This window comes from Odocoileus virginianus, chromosome 14 (assembly GCF_023699985.2).
Source record: "Odocoileus virginianus isolate 20LAN1187 ecotype Illinois chromosome 14, Ovbor_1.2, whole genome shotgun sequence".
In the NCBI taxonomy this organism is placed as follows: domain Eukaryota; kingdom Metazoa; phylum Chordata; class Mammalia; order Artiodactyla; family Cervidae; genus Odocoileus; species Odocoileus virginianus.
This window is the reverse complement of record NC_069687.1, coordinates 29,488,409-29,508,402: the sequence shown is the minus strand read 5'-3', so window position 1 is coordinate 29,508,402 and position 19,994 is coordinate 29,488,409. Positions and strand designations below refer to the sequence as shown.

General features: G+C 40.9%; 1 protein-coding gene across 1 annotated transcript in view; it reads left to right on the top strand.

Moving 5' to 3' along the window:
• ADAMTS12 (ADAM metallopeptidase with thrombospondin type 1 motif 12) overlaps positions 1-19,994 on the top strand; it is a 378,176-nt gene that overhangs the window by 239,765 nt on the left and 118,417 nt on the right. The window contains exon 13 of the mRNA XM_070476558.1: positions 9,857-9,990. Within this exon, the coding sequence (XP_070332659.1) occupies positions 9,857-9,990 (134 nt within the window). The remainder of the gene's footprint in view (positions 1-9,856; positions 9,991-19,994) is intronic.

Here is a 19,994-nt window from a genome sequence, read left to right as displayed (position 1 = left end):
TGCAAAAAAAAAAAATAGTAATGAAAGGTATAGCCAGTTGGTACTATATTGGAAATTCTGCTTTGTTGGAACTAGTTGCGTCAGTAGTACTAGAGACCCTGAATGAGCAGAACTAAAATGGCATAGGTGCCTCAGTGTTGTGACAAGTGCTCAGTTTGGAGTCCCCACACCTGCCAGATTCAGGGTTGGATTTGTGTCTGCTGGACTCTGATGGTTCAAGTAGCCAGATTTAGAATAAAAAGATTTGGTTCAGCTTAACTTTTCATTGGTTTATAAGCAATGATTGTGTGAAGAGACATCACTTTGCTGGCAAAGGTCTGTATAGACAAAACTATAGTTTTTCCAGTAGTCATGTATGGATGTGAGAGTTGGACCATAAAGAAGGCTGAGCACCGAAGAATTGATGCTTTTGAGCTGTGGTGTTGGAGAAGACTCTTGAGAGTCCCTTGGACAGCAAGGAGATCCAACCAGTCAATCCTGAAGGAAATCAGTCCTGAATATTCATTGGAAGGACTGATGCTGAAGCTCCAATACTTTGGCCAGCTGATGTGAAGAACCTACTCATTGGAAAAGACCCTGAATCTGGGAAAGAATGAGGGCAGAGGAGAAGGGGATGACAGAGGATGAGGTGGTTGGAGAGCATCACTGACTCAATGGACATGAGTTTGAGCAAACTCAGGGAGATAGTGAAGGACAGGGAAGTCTGGAGTGCTGTAGTTCATGGAGTCGCAAAGAGTTGGACATGACTTAGTGACTGAACAGCACCAAATTGTGTGCCTCCTTTTTGCATAACATAGCAGTAGGTATTAAAGAAATGAGAGTTATAAAAGTAGACAGAGATTTCATTCACTTTTGGAGTGATTGTTTTGCATCTGTAACTGGTATTGAGATTGTGTATACCATGTGAGAGAATTATACTGAGTGCCATCTGCTTAATTCATCTGCCTGGGCTGTAAGCCTCCATTCTCCATCTCAGTGGTTTTCTTATAGGCTCCTGTGATATTATTTGAGCTCTAAACTGAGTAGCTACCACCTTGACCAACACACTGACTTCTGTCCCCCATCAAACTCTGTACTACAGAGTTGCTATTAGTTGCTTAGTTGATGGGCATCCTTGGTGACAGCAATGTGGTGTTCATGACAAAAGCTCTGTGCAGAGCACTAGAGCTGTGCCAGGCAGTGAGTACTTTACACCTTCCCAGGCTTCCCTTAGAAGCCACGAGAGGGTAAACTCAATGTACAGCAGAGTTTTGGCAGATTTGCTAAGTAGCCAACGGCAGAAGAATAATCATAGATTCAAACATTTGGAATAAGCATAGAGACTCCCTCAAACCTTGTAGTTTTCAAATTCTGTTCCAGGGCTTCCAAAAATGTTTGATTCTATTTTCATTCTCTAATTAATTTAATTGCAAAATTAATTTTTTAAAATATAGTAAGGAATAATGCTTACATTCAAAAAATAGTATATGTTGAGTTTTAACGTATGAAAAGTCATCAGTATATGAACTTATACATATTAATTTGGTTTTCTACAGACCTTAGAATAAAAGTCTCCCATCAACACAATTCAATTGAGAAATATCCTGAGATTACAGATCAAGTTGTTCTAAACTGTTATCATACCATTTACAGCTGTTTGTGTGAGTCAAGATTTTTCAATGCTGTGCAAACAAACAAATGTTGACACTAGTGGTAAAGAATCCACCTGCCAATGCAAAGACTTAAGAGACTTGAGTTCTTTCCCTGGGTTGGGAAGATCCCCTGGAGGAGGGCATGGCAACCCACTCCAGTATTCTTGCCTGGAGAATCGCCACCCATGGACAGAGGAGCCTGATGGGCTATGGTCCATAGGGTAGCAGAGTCAGGCATGACTGAAGCAACTTCACGCATATGCAAACAAACAAAAAAACCTATAGAAAAAAATTAGGTGCTGCAACCATATAAGTCTGTAAGTGCCATCTGTAAACTTGATTTCAAACTTTTCTGTTCATCTTAATAGTCTCTTTGGATCCCACTAAATTATTTTTAAGCATTATATACTTGAACTTACAAAATTTATGTTTCATAAAATTCTGATTTTTGTCTGCTTTATTTGCAAGATCTTATTTGAAAAAAGAAAAATAATTCTTCTGCCTAAAGGGTTTGAAAAGTACTAATTTAGATCAACTTACTTTCCAACATAGGCATTTTCTTTACCAACTCTCCTGGCAGGAAAAAAAAAAAAGGCAGCCAAACTCCCCTTGATCACATTCATGGAAGCACCAACATGAAGAGCTGTGGCTATATGTTTTTTCACTGACCCCCATCCCCATCTTCTGGAGATGAAGAAACTTTGTCACATAGAGGACAGTAACCTAGTCAGGGTTATAGTGTCTTATATAATGGAGGTGGAATTGAAGAATAAAGTCTGTTTGATTAAGAAACTGAGATACTTACACTAATTTATGTAGATTCTTAGGGACTTGATTAGCCCATGTTAATCAGATATGTTTATGTCCTTCATCTTCTATTAGGGGATGGCCAAGACCTTATCTTGGTGCTATCACTTTCTTGGAATCTCTATTCCTTTTTTTGGATGTTTTTCTCAACACCTCCAAATAGCTCCTCATTAAGGCTAATTTTTTGGCTGTTGCTTCTAAATATCTCAGCCCTAGTAATGCTTGCTGCCAGTGAGGTTTCCAGCCAATGTGGAGGATCGGACATGAGGTTGGACCTCAGTCTGCATCTTCTGAAAGAGGATCTTCCAGGAACATCTTTAATTGTCACAGTTACATTCCCTAGGACAGATCCTGAGATGGATACTAGCATGTAGGAAGTTCAACAGGAGCAGAAGAAGAGGGAGGGAAGCGGGTCAGGCAGGGACAGAACGCGGGCTGCAGTGCAGTCTCAACTGAGGGCTTCCCCACCCCCTTGGGGAGCTCGGCAGCTGGAAGGACCTTCAGAGTTGCCACAGTGGGTCATGCACCAACCCCTCAGCCCCGTGTGCCGCAACGAGACGCCACGGCAATGAGAAGCCCGCGCACTGCAACTAGAGAGTAGCTGCCGCAAGAGAGGAGGCTCACTCATGGCAATGAAGACCCAGTGTTTAAATGAGAATGTCAATGTGGTGAGCATCCCAGGAGATCTAGCCAGATGCCTCTCATTTCACAAACTAGGAATCTGTGGCTTCAGGAGGGAAAATGATGGCATAGTAAGGATGATGTTTGTGGACACCTCAAAACCATTCACAGCCCACCTCCCCTTCACTTTCCTCTACAATTGAAAAGGGAAATGTAGAAGACTGGCTAATCTGTATTTCTAGGAGCCCCAATTTCAGCCAAAGAGATAAAGAGGGCAGCCTCACTGGGTCAGGCCTCTGAGAAGGGTTTTAATGCTTTTGATGCCGCTGCCCTCAGCCCCAGTCCCATCTTTCTGCCTTTCACTCTTCTCTTGCTGCCTGCCCTTTGCAACCACGCTCAGACAGCCAAGAGGAAGACAGCAGGAGGATAGCCCCCAAATTTCTATTATGTGGGGAAAATTAACTGATGCCTTTAAAAACAAGACAGCACATTTTTTTGCTACTTTACAGAAAAACGTATCACTGCCTGATAATGAGAACAGATGACTTCCCTGGTGGCTCAGTCTGTAAAGAATCTGCCTGAAATGCAGGGGACCCAGGGTCAGTCCCTACCTCAGGGAAGATTCCCTGAAGAAGAGAATGGCTACCCACTCCAGTATTCTTACCTGGAGAATTCCATGGACAGAGGAGCCTGGTGGGCTGTAGTCCATGGGGTCACAATGAGTCAGACATGACTGAGCAACTAACACTTTCTTTCAATGAGAACAGCTTATATTAAATTTATATCATTATTTGTTCTGTACACATACTTCACTCAACACTTTATATGCATTTTCTTAATTTTAACTCCATAAGAAAATCCTATGTGGAAATTTAAGTTTTTGACCTAATTTTTATGGATATGCTAATAGATTTAGAGAATAAATAACTTCTTAAATTCATACTATCCAATAGAGCCAAGAGTTAGCCCAGGCTACACTCTGTAGCCTAAACATTAAGTATGAAAACAATTTTTAAATGGTGAAATTCAAATTGCAACCTACCGACGGAACGTGAAATGCCTGCAAATTTTTCCTTGACCTAAGAAGTCATGTGTATCCCTCTTAGCAAGTTTTAGTTTCATTTCTAATGATCACTTCTGAAGATCATTATCCAAAAACATTGGGCTGCCCTGTTTCAGCAGAATTGAAAATGCAGCCTTCGATTCAGAGAGTACATTCAGTTCCCTCAGCTTCCTTTGAGAGGATTAATCAGACAGTGTGAGGGCAGAGCTCAACAGTCCATTAGTTTTAGAGTTTTCACTCAGCTGAACTGTAAATGCATGGAAAAGGTGGAGGAAAAGGATGTGTGAGGAAAGATGAGGTGGTAAGACACTCCACTCTGTGGATATTGTGGAAGTAGTGAGTTTGGTGTCTGGTACAGACTCTCTGATAGTTGTGGTGACCTTGGAGAACTAAGACTATTGCTCCTCTTATCCCCTTATGTAGGTCCTGTGTCACAGGCCCACCTGATGACATTACTCAGAACACCATGAAAGACAGAGGCCAGAGGAAAGGGCAGGAAGACAGGACTCCAGGGCTGCCTTGAAAACTGCCTCAGAACCTGGAACCTTAAATTCACAATGGCTGCTTTCAAGTACAGGTTCCTTCTGGCCTTGGGCACGCCGGTGGGGCATAGGTGTGCAGGTTCTGGGGGTCACAGCAGTGGGTCTGGGCTTTGCCCTTGCTTTTAGCACAGGTTATTTACTAGGTATTCTTAGACTCCATAGTGCATGCTCAGCTGTCCAACTCTTTGCGTCCCCATGAACTGTAGCCCTCCAGGCTCCTCTGTCCATGGGATTTCCCAGGCAAGAATACTGGAGTGGGTTGCCATTTCCTCCTCCAGGGGATCTTTCTTACCCATGGATTGAACCCTTATCTCCTACAACTCTTGCATTGCAGGCAGATTCTTTACCACTAAGCCACCATGGAAACCCTAAGACTCCATAGGCCACTGTACTTAGGTTCCATAGAAATCTGTGTTTCTTCCTTGCAGTGTACTTCAGTTAGCCTGTCTAACTGTAAATGATGTGCTAATCCAGTATCACAGAAGGAAGATGAAAGGAAGTCGCATTTCTTCATGGAATGAGACCTCCTCCATTGTCTTGATTGAGGGTCAAGATATTATTTATAAAAGAAATGTATACTTCTTATTTAAAAATGCAATTGTATATAATAAAATGAAATAAAAATGAATTCTTCTTAGCTCAGCACACTTATTGCTCAGAGGCAAGTATTGTTAACAGCAGATTTCCATTTACACACAAATGGACTCATATTTTGCCAGTTCTGTGACTTATTCACTCGTGGAGTGGAACACTATTACTTTATTCCTCTTAGTGACTGCATTAGCCTTCCATTATGTAAATGCAGCTTAATTGATGTGTCTGTTTCTTCCTGGATAAATAGCTGCCATGAACATCCTTGACCCCTGTTGCTAAGTTCAAGGTTCATTTTTTAATATATAGTTTTAAAAATTTGCTTTTGGTTGTGCTGGGTCTTTGTTGCTATGCGGGCTTTCTCTAGTTGCAGAGAGGGGGGTGCTACTCTTTGTTACATTGGCGGGCTTCTCACTGCGGTGACTTCTCCTGTTGCTGAGCACAGACTCTAAGGCATGCAGCCCTCAGTAGTTGTGGCTCCTGGGCTCAGTTGACCAGGGCATGGGGATCTTCCCAGATCAGAGATCAAACCCATGTCCCCTGCATTGGCAGGTGAATTCTTAGCCACTGAACCACCAGGGAAGCCCCTCAAGGCTCATTTTTATGACTGAGTGGATGATCTCTCAGGATGGAGTCAATCTTTCTGCCACTCTGTCCACAAGTTTCTCCCTAACAGTGTTGATGACTGCCTGTGATCAACTATGGCTGTTGAACTATGACTGTTACTAAGTACTCATGGATTAAGAGCCTTTTCTGAGTGTCATAATCTACTAGTATTCACTGGGAAAGATTAATGGTAATCACATTAAAACAACTGCTGTATGCCAGATACCTTATTTCAGGTTTCAGGGTGTTATCCTCTGACAGTGCTTTCCATGCAAAGAGCAAGAAGGCCCTGGGCAAGATGGAAACATCAGGGTTGGGATTTAAACCCGTTTGAGTCTAACTCCAAAGATTGCGTGAAGGAGAGACTCCCAGGTTGTGCTTACTTCTGCTCCTCCTATGCCTTTTGGCCCTCACCAGCATGTGTCCTGGCTCCTCTTTCTCACAGCGTGCTTGGCAGTAGTAGCTGATCAATGCGCAGATGCCTGCAGTGCTCTTGAAGACATTGCAGTCTGGTTAAGGGGATTGTAAAATCTGTAGTCTTTGAAGCACAGAGCTGTGGAGACCTCAGCAGGCATTGTGGAGGTGGAAGAGCTTTGAACCGGGTCCACAGTCACAGAAAAGGAACGTCACGGGGCCACCTACTGACCTAACAGGGTGCAGAATTCTTTCTACTAAGTTGACAAGAGAGCCATTGTTTAGAAAATAGTAAATCAAAGCATGAAATCAGTGCAGAATTGATTAGAAATGGCATCATGGAATAATCTGAAGGAGAAGAGGATATTTCAAGAAAGATTTGTGTCTGTGTGGGAAAGAGAATTTGAGCCAGCATTACAAAACACAGGTCTTTTGACTGTTCTGAAAGGGGATTGGAATAATAAATACATAGCTTATAGGGCAAAGACCTTCAGAATTCACCAGGTCATGATGAGGAGGTGAAATCAACAACCACAACAGCTGTCATTTGTTAAACACTTAATGTAACCAGGTACCACGTTGAGTGCTTTACATACAATCTCTGCCTTAATCTTCATATTTACCCTGCAAAGTAGATATCATTATCCCCAATTTTCAGATGAGGAACTGAGTCACAGAAAGAGTAAGTAACTTTCTCAAGGTAATATTAGACCTTCATGAATTTTTATGTCTCTGCCCTCTGTAGAAGTCATGGCTCTAGAGGCTAGTGATTCTCACCATATTTAAGACCCATGAAAGATTTTTAAAATGGAGTCCAGTGAGTATTCTGCCAAGTTTATTTCTCAGATGTGATCCATAAATAAATGCATTGTCTAAGAGCAAAAAGAGTGGTTACTTTAAAGGTCTCATTAAAGCATTTCTTTTTTGTTAAAAATAATTCTGTGTGTGTAGGTTAGGGGCTAATAGAGTGAGCGCTAAGCTGAACTATCAGCTTTCACTGTCACTCATACTGTGAGCTCTTGGAACACTTAATCTCTCTGGGCCTAAAATTTTCTCTTCTAAATGAAGATAATAAGAGAACTAACATCCTAGGGTGATTGTGATTGTTAGAGTGAGATAACGTAATGACTGCAAAGCACAAGAAGATCTGGTAAATAATGTTCAGGTAATACACTGGCTGTTATTTTAACAAACAAAAATTTCTGTTAACTCACTAAATAAGTAACACCCACAAAATCTCTGAATAGTTTTATCCTTCAGAAAGTGAGTCAAACAGCACAAGCCCAGAGGGAATATAACTAAGGCAAACATTGGAACTTCACCACTTTGGAATTCAAAATGCCTTTGGATGGGGGTTTTACTGGCTGCAAGGACCCATTTTTACAACCCTGAGTGAGTGTTTTCTTAAAATTTGCACCCTTAGGTACCTCTGGGCTTCCCTTGTGGCTCAGCTGGTAAAGAATCCGCCTGCAATGCAGAAGACCTGGGTTCGATCCTGGAGTTGGGAAGATCCCCTGGAGAAGGGAACGGCTACCCACTCCAGTATTCTGGCCTGGCGAATTCCATGGACTGTATAGTCCATGGGGCCACAAAGAGTCAGACATGACTGAGTGACTTTCACTTTTCAGTTTAGGCACCTCTAGTCCCAGCCCTCCCCAGCAGGCTGGAACAGGTAATTCCTTTAGAAAAGCTCCACAATAATTCAGGGGTGCTTTCTCTTTGGGTTTAATGTGTCTCAATATCAATAGAAAATCTCAAATCTAAATTCTAAAGCTCAAATCAAAGCCTCATTTAAAAGTGCTTCCCCTGCCTCCATCCTTCCGCTTGACAGCCTGATATTTCCTGAGTTGCTTCCCAGCGCACTTGGACCCAGCACACCTGCGTGGATGCTCTCACGTCTGAAAGAGCAGAATTGCTCCCAGGCGGCTCCTCTAAGCATTTCTGTTCCAGCTCAGGCAGTGACAGAGCTAATCATGCTGCCAGGAATGAAGATTTACAGTACCCCTGGGTTATGCCTTGCTCCTGGAGTCTGCTGGTCCTTTGCTGTTGGCGCTTTGTGGAGTGATCTCTCCAACTCATGCTAACTTCATTCGTATCCTCAGACAACTTATCCACTGCACTTTATATAAAATCAGTTGGTACTCTTTATTCACTTTTGCCTTTCTCCTTGAAGCTTTGAGCAGATGCTGTAGAAGGTCTGACTCAAATTTCTCCCGTTTCCGTGTTTGAGTTTTGCTCGTAGTTAGATTTGTGTAACTTGTATATTTTTATTTCTTTACCATGTGGATCATGGCATCCCTGAGTACCCGTACCTAGAGCTGTGTACACTGGCTTACATTCGGGTCCCATCCACACTGAGGTGTGTTCACGGCAAATGGACTTATGGTTGGTCTCATCAAGCCCTCAGCTGGTCACAACACCAAGAAATTAATGGTCCTTTCCCCAGTAAACAGACCCAGAAGAGATCCCAAAAGGACATTTCTGAAGGGGATAATCTTCGATTATACACTTAAAAAAAAACAAGACATAATATTCAAAGAAAATTACTATTTGAATTCTTATTATTTACAAATATTAGGCTTGCTAGGTGTCCCTAGTGGTAAATAACCTGCCTGCCAATGCAGGAGACCTTAGAAACACGGATTCGATCCTTGGGTCATGGAAGATCCCCTGGAGGAGGTCATGGCAACCTACTCCTACAGTATTCTTGCCTGGAGAATCCCATAGGCAAAGAAGCCTGGCAGTCTACAATCCATAGAATGGCAAAGAGTTGGACACGATTGAAGCGACTTAGCATGCGTGCATGCATGTACATGTATTACCTATTAAAATTTTTAAGGCAATTTATGTTTTGAAAGTTATCTCCTTTTCTGGTTATTCTAAGTACTTACAAATAGATATGAATTTTATTACATAAATCTTTAGAAAAGTTGTCTGTGGGAGATCACCCATCTTCATTCACAAGGGAACAGAAAATTGAACCTTAGAATGGATTCAGTGCAGGACCTAGCACGGTGGGAGAGACCACTATGATAAGCAGGTTGGCTTCTGCTGTGGATAAAATACAGATCTTTTGTTTCTATGTGGTTATAAACCTGTGTCCAAGGACTTCTTGAAGAGAGTAAGGGAGAATATTTGTTGGTTTGGTTTATGATAGTAGCAGTGGTATTAGGAATGAGCTGGCCCCCATGGAAGCATCTCCTGTGGTGGTCTGCTTACTTTGCTGCAAACAATAGGCAAGCATCTTGCTTGTCTGGAGTCTTGCATTTCTGGTTTCTATTACTTATTTTCCAGGTTAACCCCAGATAGTGAGTACCTTATTTTTAGAAGCTCAGTTCAACATTGGGTTGAAAGGTCTCCTCATTTGTAACAAGAGACAGCATTTTAAAGCAGTCTTCCCAATTTAATTAGTTGTAAACCTCTTTATAAGAAAGAAGTCCCCATCAGAGAATGTGTCATAGAAAGGCAGAAGATGGGAATCTCCAGATTGATGACACCTGGGGGTCCTGTGTTCAAATCCTGGGGGAAGGGTGCTGAGCTGGGAAGCTAACTTGCGAGGATTTGTCTCTTTTTCACTTCAGCACGCCCTTGTGAGCTCTACTGCCGACCCATCGACGGCCACTTTTCCGAGAAAATGCTGGATGCTGTCATTGATGGTACCCCTTGCTTTGAAGGCGGCAACAGCAGAAATGTCTGTATTAATGGCATGTGTAAGGTATTGGGTATGTTTCCTTAATCTACAACTTTATAAAATCATGATTTTTTATTAATTTGAAAAGTTAGATGTTTTAATCTTTTGCTCTTGTGGTATTTGCATGTGGACTGGTATTTTTATACAGTCTGTGAGACAAGACTTTTCAGTGTTCATCAAGGTCACAGTTAGAAACCAAATGTCCTCCTGCTGTTGTCTTCATTTCTTGAGCTGTTGATGCACTCTGTGATATTTCAGGCATGGAGCTGAGTCAAATTGAAGAAGAGTCAAATTATTCTTTAGAGGAATGATTCTTTGGAGGAATTATTAGGAAAAGGCAACTCAAATTATTTCAGTGGCTTTGAATTACTCACTGGTTACTTGCCAACAGTAAATTTGAGGAAAAACTAATAAATAATCATATAGTGTTTTTCACAAAGCATTTTGATATTTAATTCACTTTGATCGCCAACATGATCACCTTAGGAAGAGAGATGGCATGACAGATAATTATAAACCAGGTCTTCTGGTATCAGTTTAACTTTTCACATTGACTCCATTAGGAAACTCTTGCCTTTATATAAATTACTTGGGTCTGAGTTTTAATCAGACTTGGCATCACCAATTCAATGGATATGGGTTAGAGCAAGCTCTGGGAGTTGGTGATGGACAGGGCAGCCTGGCGTGCTGCAGTCCATGGGGTCACAAGTAGTTGGACATGACCTAGTGACCAAACTGATTTTTTAATGCCTTTACATGTACAACCACTGAGGAATTTCTCCCATTGCTTATAGTCTATTTTGCAAGGAACTAAGAAACAAGCTTTGAGATCCAGTACTTGGGCATAAACCTCAGTTTAAAGAGGAGGTTTTTTGGGAACTTCCCTGATGGTCCCGTGATTAAGACTCAGTGCTTCCACAGCTTGGGGAACAGGTTTGATCCCTGGTCAGGGAACTAAGATCCCACATGCTGTGCACCATGGCCAAAAACAAATAAAGAGAAGGTGTTTTTAATCAATGAAAGAAAAGCTATAACTATTAGTAAAGCATAATGGCTTAGTGCTTAGGGTCTAGAATATGAACCTAATACCACTATTTCCAAGCTGTGTAACTCTACATCTTTTTAAGACTCAGTTATCTTTCACAGAATTGAGATGTTAACATATCTTCTTAGATTAAGTGAGATTTAATCTAAATGTAAAGCCCTTAACAGAGCCCACGGCACACCAAAAACTCTTAATGTATTTTACTCATTTTTGCAAGTTATTGTCACAGTTTTTCCACTAGACTGAGTTACCACCATGAGAAGATCTTGGCCATCAATGTTTAGCACCCTGGGAAGGTGAATTTATCACCCTGCAGTTGCTGATGGACTTATTCCAGTCCTGACCAAGGCACAGGGAGGCAATATATGATTCCCAGGACTAAGTGAGCTAACAGCAGGTCTAATCAGACTCTAAATTAGAACAAACTCAGGCAAAATTCTCTTCCTGACACACTAATTGCCATTATATCTACAAAGAGCCAAAAATAATTAATATATTTTAGGTCAGGTCTGTTCCCCAGAGTGGGAAAAAGTTTGGCTAATTTAGGCCATAACAGCCCCATGGCCATTTACTACAGCAGTTCTCAGGCCTGGCTGCCTATTAGAATCAGCTGGAGAGCTTTTAAAAATCCTCCTGATATATGGCTTTATCGCCACCCTATTAATTCAGAATCGCCTGGATGTGGAGATTAGGCATTGGTATTTTTAAGACTCCTCAGATGATTGCCATATGCTGTTAGGGCTGAGAACTTTAGTCATCAAGAAGTGAATGTGATGCTAAAATTATCTTTTAGACCTAAATACCTTTGCCTGTATAGAGACTGTCTTTAGCTTGTGATGGAAAAAAGCAAGTAGTTTGAATGGAAACATAAGGGGCGTTGGGTTTCTCTCTTGAAGCCAATTAAATCAGCTTAATAGAATAAGTCAGATTCTCTCAGCTTGCTTTTTTATTTCTGGAAACCAGTTAAGGCTTTTTAGAAACATTAATTACTCACTTTCTGTCTATACCACACTGAGCTAAGTTTTCAAGTTGAGAAATTATGTCAAATCAAATTTACCTTAATAGCCTAAATGCAATTTATCTTTCAAAGATCCAGATTGTAGTTATTTTCAGCTTTTGTTAGTCTTCTTATTCACTTACTACAGTTTTTTCCAAAGGGAATTGAACATGTATTGAAAGAAAAAGTTATGCCATTAGAAAAAAATGTATATGGTGTCTGATTCATCTTTGTGTATATGAAAATGTTTGCTTATGGTCATATAAATACCTGCTATAGTTGCTTATACTCATATATTTAGCTATTTTGAAATTATGATACTCACTACCATTTTGGCATGTTAGACTTGCAGATTCTGTTGTCAAGGGAATTTTTTTCTATTTATTGATTTTTTTCATACTATTTCATTTACCCTCTGTATCTACACAAGGCTAAGATTTTAAGTAAAGTGGTATTTGCCATCAAATTATTTTCTCCTGTCCATTTTTTTTCCATTTATTTTTATTAGTTGGAGGCTAATTACTTTACAATATTGTAGTGTTTTCTGCCATATATTGACATGAATCAGCCATGGATTTACATGTATTCCCCATCCCGGTCCCCCCTCCCACCTCCCTCTCCACCCCATCCCTCTGGGTCTTCCCAGTGCACCGGGCCCGAGCACTTGTCTCATGCATCCAACCTGGGCTGGTGATCTGTTTCACCCTTGATAATATACATGTTTTGATGCTGTTCTTTGGGGAGGATTTACACCCATCTTCTGCTAGATTTTTTGAAAGCGTTAATGGATACAGCGTCCTCAGAGTTCTTTCTCATTTAAAAATACGTATAAATTTTATTTTATAAAATAAAATTTTATAATTTTGCTTTTATTCTTGAAGGACATTTGACTGGGTACAAAATTTGGGGCATCACACAGCCTTTCCCCCTAAATTTTGTAAACATTGCTCTTCTCTCTTCTGCTGTTGAATCTTATATGAAGTACAGGGCTGGGCTAATATCTCTCCCTAGGTAACTTGGTATTTTTCTTTCTTTTTATGTAATTTACTTTTTATTGAAGTATAGTTGATTTACAGTGTTTCAAGTATTCAGCAAAGTAATTCAGTATGCTGTGCTGTGCTATGCATAGTTGTTCAGTCATGTCCAACTCTTTGCGACCCCATGGGCTGTAACCTGTCAGGTTCCTCTGTTCATGGGGATTCTCCAGGCAAGAATACTGGAGTGGGTTGCCATGCCCTCCTCCAGGGGATCTTCCCACCCCGGGGATTGAACCCAGGCCTCCCTCATTGCAGGTAGATACTATCTGAGCCACCAAGGAAGCCCATGAATACTGGAGTCAGTAGCCTATGCCTTCTCCAGGGGATCTTCTGGACCCAGGAATCAAACTGGGATCTCCTGTATTGTGGGAGGATTCTTTACCAGCTGAGTTACCAGGGAACATATATATATATATATATATATATATATGCTTTTTCAGATTCTTATCTACTATAGGTTGCTTCCACACATTAACTACTATAAATAGTGTTGCTGTAAATACTGGGGTGCATGTGTCTTTTTGAGTTAGAGTTTCTCTGGATATATGCCCAAGAATAGGATTATTGGATCATTTGGCAACTCTGTTTTTAGCTTTTTAAGGAACCTCTATAGTATTCTCCAAGGTGGCTGCACCTGTTTACATTCCCACCAATGATGTAGGATGGTTACCTTTTCTCCACACCCACTCCAGGGTTTATTATTTGTAGACTTTTCGGTGATGGCCATTTTGACCAGTGTAAGGTGATGCCTCATTGTAGTTTTGATTTGCATCTGGCTAATTAGTGACATTGAGTGTATTTTCATGTACTTATCTGTTTATCTTCTTTGAGAAATGTCAGTTTAGCTCTTCTGTCTATTTATTTATTTTGCTGTTGAGCTGTATAAGCTGTTTGCTTATTTTGAAAATTAATCCCTTGTCAGTTGCCTCATTTACTAATATTTTCTCCCATTCCATAGGTTGTCTTTTCATTTTCTTTATGGTTTCCTTTGCTGTGCAAAAGCTTTTAAGTTTAATATGGTCCCATTTGTTTATTTTTGCTCTTGTTTCCATTACTCTAGGAGAAGGATCCAAAATAATATTGCTGTGATTTATGTCAAAGAGTGTTCTGCCTGTGTTTTCCTCTCGGAGTTTTTGAGTATCCGGTCTTAAATTAGGTCTTTAATCCATATTGAGTTTATTTTTGTATATGATATTAGAGAATGTTCTAATTTCACTCTTTTACATGTATCTGTCCAGTTTTCTCAGCACCACTTATTGAAGAGTCTTTTTCCCATTGCATATACTTGCCTCCTTTGTCACATTAAATGACCATAAATGCATGGGTTTATCTCTGGCCTTTCTATTCTCTGAACTTCTAAGCTTATTTATCACGGATACAAATTTAAACAATGACTTTTCAGGATGTCATCTATTTTGAATCACAGATATGACATGCAAGAACCTTTTAAATGTATGAACAGATATTCCCACCCTTCTTCCCAGCGTCCCAGCGCTGCAGTCTTACCTGCTGTCCTAAGACAGGATACCAGCCTTCTAGCTCGCTCACCCTTTCTCTCGGTAACCAGCTCTCTGACTTTCTGTTCTTTGCTCTTCCCTTTTCTCCCAGTCAGTACAGCTTTGGCTTAATTTCCTTCCCGAACAGCCTTGATGCCTTGAACTATCACATCAACCATCCCCTAGTCTTCTCTTAGCCGTCCATCAGCCTCTCACTCCAGGATCCTGATTCTGATCAACCCACCATAATGATTTTTGCTCTTGTAATAAGCCTACTGTACACTTCTTAATAATTGAACTTGGTGAATTTGTGCCCTTATAAATCAATGTCTTTAGCCCCAGCTGAGTCCCCAGCCTTACCTGACAGTCTTCCTACCTGTCCTAAGCCAGCTTCCTTTCTCATTGCTCTCACAATCTCTCTACTCCTCTTTGTTCTCTTTCATGGGCATTTTGGCCAACTCAGTGATTGGCTGAACACCCAGGTGTCAATTTCTCTGGGCCAAATACCTCTCCAGAAGACCAGATCCAGGCTCCTGGCCCTCAATGTTATGGTGAGGAAAGCATTATTGCTGCTGTCCCATTTGTTAAAGGATAATGTCATTTACCTGTTCTCAGTTAAGCATAACTGGCCCTATCGTCACACTAAAGTTCCATTGGCTGGGAATGAATCTCATCTTGGCACTAGGCATTCTTCCAGTCTCTGCCTTTGCCAAGGGACTGCAGAAAGAAATAATGACATTTTCAGTGGACTAGGTCAAGGCACCAGTTGGTATTTCAGTCCTCAGTTATATGAGAATTTCCTAAGTAAAACAGTGTTAACTCATTATGAAAAAATGAGAATCAGGTAAGAAAATACATTACTTATTCACTTGCTGCTGCTCCTAAGTCGCTTCAGTCATGTCCGACTCCGTGTGACCCCATAGACGGCAGCCCACCAGGCTCCCCTATCCCTGGGATTCTCCAGGCAAGAAAACTGGAGTGGGTTGCCATTTCCTTCTCCAATGCATGAAAGTGAAAAGTGAAAGTGAAGTCGCTCAGTCGTGCCCGACTCTTAGTGACCTCGTGGACTGCAGCCTACCAGGCTCCTACGTCCATGGGATTTTTCCAGGCAAGAGTACTGGAGTGGGGTGTCATTGCCTTCTCCACTTATTCACTTACATAGGGGTAAAAGCCCCAGTAAAAGACTGGGACCTGATTTCTCTATGTAATACTCAAGATAGAATACTCTTCAGTTCAGATGACAGGGTCAGGAATTGGTGATACACTTCTGCACAGGGAAGGAAATAACCATCAGAGTAAAGAGGTAACCTAGTGTATGGGAGAAAAATTTGCATACTATATATACAATAAGAAGTTAATATCTAAAACATATGAGAAACTCCTACAATTCAATGGCAGAAAAATAAATAACCTGATTTAAAAATCAACAAAAGACTTGAATAGACATTTCTCCAAAGAAGATATGCAAATGGCCAACAGATACATGAAAAGGTGCTCAACATCATTAAACATAGAGAAATACAAGTGAAACTCATAAGATATCACCTCACAACATTTAGGATGCCTGTTACCAACACACATAAGATAGTGAGTATTGGTGTGGATGTGGAGAAATTGGAATCCTGTGCACTGTTGGTGGGAATGTACAGTGATGCAGCCACTATGGAAAACTGTATGGAAGTTCCTCAAAAAATTAAAAATAATTTAGTTTTAACTAAATTAAAATATTTGGTTTTAATTAAATTATAATATTTCATTTTAATTAAATTTAAATATTTTATTTTGATTAAATTGAAATACTTAAATATATGTTTGACTAATTAAATTTAAATATTTAATTTTTGATTAAAATTTAATTTTTACCATTCAGTTCAGTTCAGTCACTCAATCGTGTCCAACTCTTTGCGACCCCATGAATCACAGCACGCAGACCTAGCAATTCCAATTCCAGGTATATATCCAAAGGAATAAAATGAGGATATTGAAATGACATTTGTACTCCCAAGCTCATAGTGACATTATTCACACTAGTCAAGATATGGATGGAAACAACCCAGATGTTCATCAATAAATGAATGGATAAAGAAAATGTGGTATATGCATATCATAGAATATTGTTCAACTTTAAAAAAGAAGTGAATTCTGTCATTTTGGCAATATGAATGCACCTAGGAACAATTATGCTAAGTGAAACAGGTCAATCACAAAAGGACAAATGCTACAGGATTCCACATATAGGAGAGCCTAAAATAGCCAAACTCACTGAGGCAGAAAAGAGAACAGTGGTTGCTGAGGGAACAAAGAAGAGTTGCTGCTCAACAATATAAAGTTTCACTTACGCAAGACGAGTGTGGCTCGAGCTTTGCTGTACAACGCATTGCCTGTGGTTAACAACACTGTATTGTTCTCTTAAAAATTGTGAAATGGGTAGATCTCATGTTAAGTGTTCTTACCACACACACACACACAAAAGGGACACAAGGAAACTTTTGGAGCTGATGGATATGTCTATTGCCTTGATTGTGGCGATGGTTTCACAGGTGTTCGTATGAGTCCAGACTCATCAAATTATAAAATTAAATATGTATAGTATTTTATATATCAGCCGCATCGCCAAGAAAGCTGTTTGTCTTTTTTCTTTTAAAGAAATAATGATAGGAAATTAGAGTGATTTCCTTTTGTAAAGAAACGCAACTTGTGGGGTGGCTGTCTGCCCTCCTAAGAGTCACAGGGAGGAGAGCCTTCCTGGAGTCGTTGTTACTTTGGTAGCATCAGCAAAGTCCTCTCTGATCTGCTGAAGGCAGAAAGACAGTGTTATCTATCGTAGCCCTGTTGCCAGATCACAGGGCACGGAAGAGAGGCACGTCTGTTCGTTTTCCCCTGAGAGCCTCACTGGTTCTGTGTAGTCAGGAGGACGGGCTTCCGCCTTCCAAGCCTCCGGTTCTGTGCTCAGTTCAGTGTTGACTGCGCTGTGCGCAGCTGCTGGAGGAGCAGAGGGTGAGGTCTCCACGAGCACTGGGTCAGCATCTGACGGGGGTGTTTCCTTCCCCACCCCTGCCCCCCGAGGGATGCAGGCAGATATTGGTGGAGGAGAAAGATGCACTCGAGGTGTTTGTTTTTCTGAACTTCTTTCCTTTCTCTTCATGTTTTTCCACTATTTTTGGCACTCCATGCTGCTTGCAGGGTCTTAGTTCCCCAACCAAGGATTTAACCCATGGCCCCTACAGTGGAAACTCGGAGTCTTAATCACTGGACCACCAGGGAAGTCCCTCTTCACATTTTTTATCCATCCCCTCTTGGTAGAAATTTTTAACAACACTTTATCATGTTGCAAAGTATGTTTCCCTGGCTTGTTCCAAATCAGTGAAGAAATGAAGTCACTGGGAATAGGATGTGTAAAGTTTAGCTTATTAGAGGATGACCAAGCTTGACGTAAATACATCATTGTGAAGGGCTGGCATTTTACCTATGGCCACTGAAGGCACATATCCAGACTGTTTCTTTCCTTTCCATCGTGATTAGCATAATTTAGTTTTTTAAATCTCTTAGCATTTTGTTTTTCCCAATTGGGTCAAGTGGTACAGTCTTCAAACATAAAGAAAGTCAGAGATGGTTAAGCTGAGGAATGGTGCTATTTTCTATCTGTGGGCATTCATTCTCTATTTAGCTAGTGGAGGGAGAGTGTATCTTAAGACCTAAATGGTTATTCCTTTCAGTCGATTCAAGGTGGCTTTAAAATAAGAAAGGAACTTATATTTGAGAGAGAGAAAAAAACTACTTGGGCACAATTCTTCTTCCCAAACAGAAAAGAAAAATCCCACTAAGAGAATAAGGTGTGGTTTTCCCTCTTTCTATCATTGAAGTGTGGTTAAGTAATATAAGCCATAGAAAAGAGCCAGCAGCGAAGGACTTCAGCGGACACTCACGTGTTTCATGACTTTCCCTCCAAATGTTACCATTCTTGGTATCTGATGCCGCCAAACACCCCAAGTTTAATTACTCTCCTTTTCCAGTATGGGAATTGGATGGGAAAGACGTGGCTGTACTGGTAAGCTTCCAGGGTCTAGCCTCGGCAGGATCCAGGGGGTACCCTCAGGATGAAAGAGAGAGGACACATGAGACCAGCCTTGATAGGGCCAAGTCTGCAAGGGAGGGCGAGAGAAAGAGAGAGAGAAAGAGAGAGAGAGAGAGTGACTAGACAGGGGGTGCAGCTGAGTCTGGCAGCATCTGGCAATGCTTTATTTTTTTACCGTAGCTTTTATACCCTAAATTATTACATTTCTAAGGGGAAGATAGTTTAACATTACATCAGCTTGTTCTTCACGAAACCACGGTGTTTTCTGCATACTTCTTTGTTTATGAGGGTCTTCTACATTATCTTCTGGCCTTGGGGCCTATTAACATTTTAGGCGAGTCAGGTGAATGTAAACCTATTTTCTGTTTCTATGGTGACCTTAACTGAAAGGTAGCAGTCTCATAGGGCAACAGTACAGAGCAGAAGTAATACCTTGTTAACATAAAAATTAATCCTTCTGCAGAAGTTATCAGTTGAGTTTATCTAAGAAGTTTATCCCACATTGACTCTGCGACTTTGGTGAGGCAGCTTTTACCTAGCACTCCTGGCTGACAATTAACAACCATCTCATTGTTACCACACTAGGGCTAAGCTCTTATTTTTCTAGATCTTTAACAATATTAACAATGGTTTCCATAACACAACCTTAGCACATTAAGAGTAAAAACAGCAAGCAAATGTTAACCCAATAACCACTTTTAGAATAATTTTTCTTATGTTTTCTAATAGGACTCCTTCACCCCCTAAAAAGGCTCTATGTCTATTAGGGCCTTTATATGATCATGTTCTTTATGCTGTTTTATGATTAGGATATTATGAGCAGTCATGCATATTAGTACCAAGGGCATAAATGCATTTGGCTAACAAACTACCAGCAAAGGAGTTTAAATTAAAACACTCCTTTCACCCTGGATAATCTCATAAAATACCACCACCTGGGAAACTTATTGATTAAAGTTCTAAGTTGATTCTTATTTGGGAAGAGATCGGGGAAGGCCTTCTGCCTGTGTCACAGAAATTAGGGAGTAGTCTATTGAGGCAGGCATCAGAACGATAGATATCATCTTTAAGGTGAGCACCAGGGGCAGCTTTTCAGAATCCCTGAAAACCTGATCTGCCTTGCCTGTCAGGCTTTCTCCTCGTGACCTTGTCATGGGTGGGATCTCATGAGCTGGGCTTTTCGAAACCCCTGAAAACCTGATCCGCCTTGCCTGTCAGGTTTTCTCCCTCATGACCTTGTCATGGGTAGGGTCTCGTGTGTTGGCTCCTGGCAGTAAGCAGAGGAGAAGGAACCAGTGGAGGAGGAAGGGTGATGGCTGAGAAGGACCGATGGACAGAACACTGAGAAAGGATCGGGTCCAGGCACATGAGCAGGATT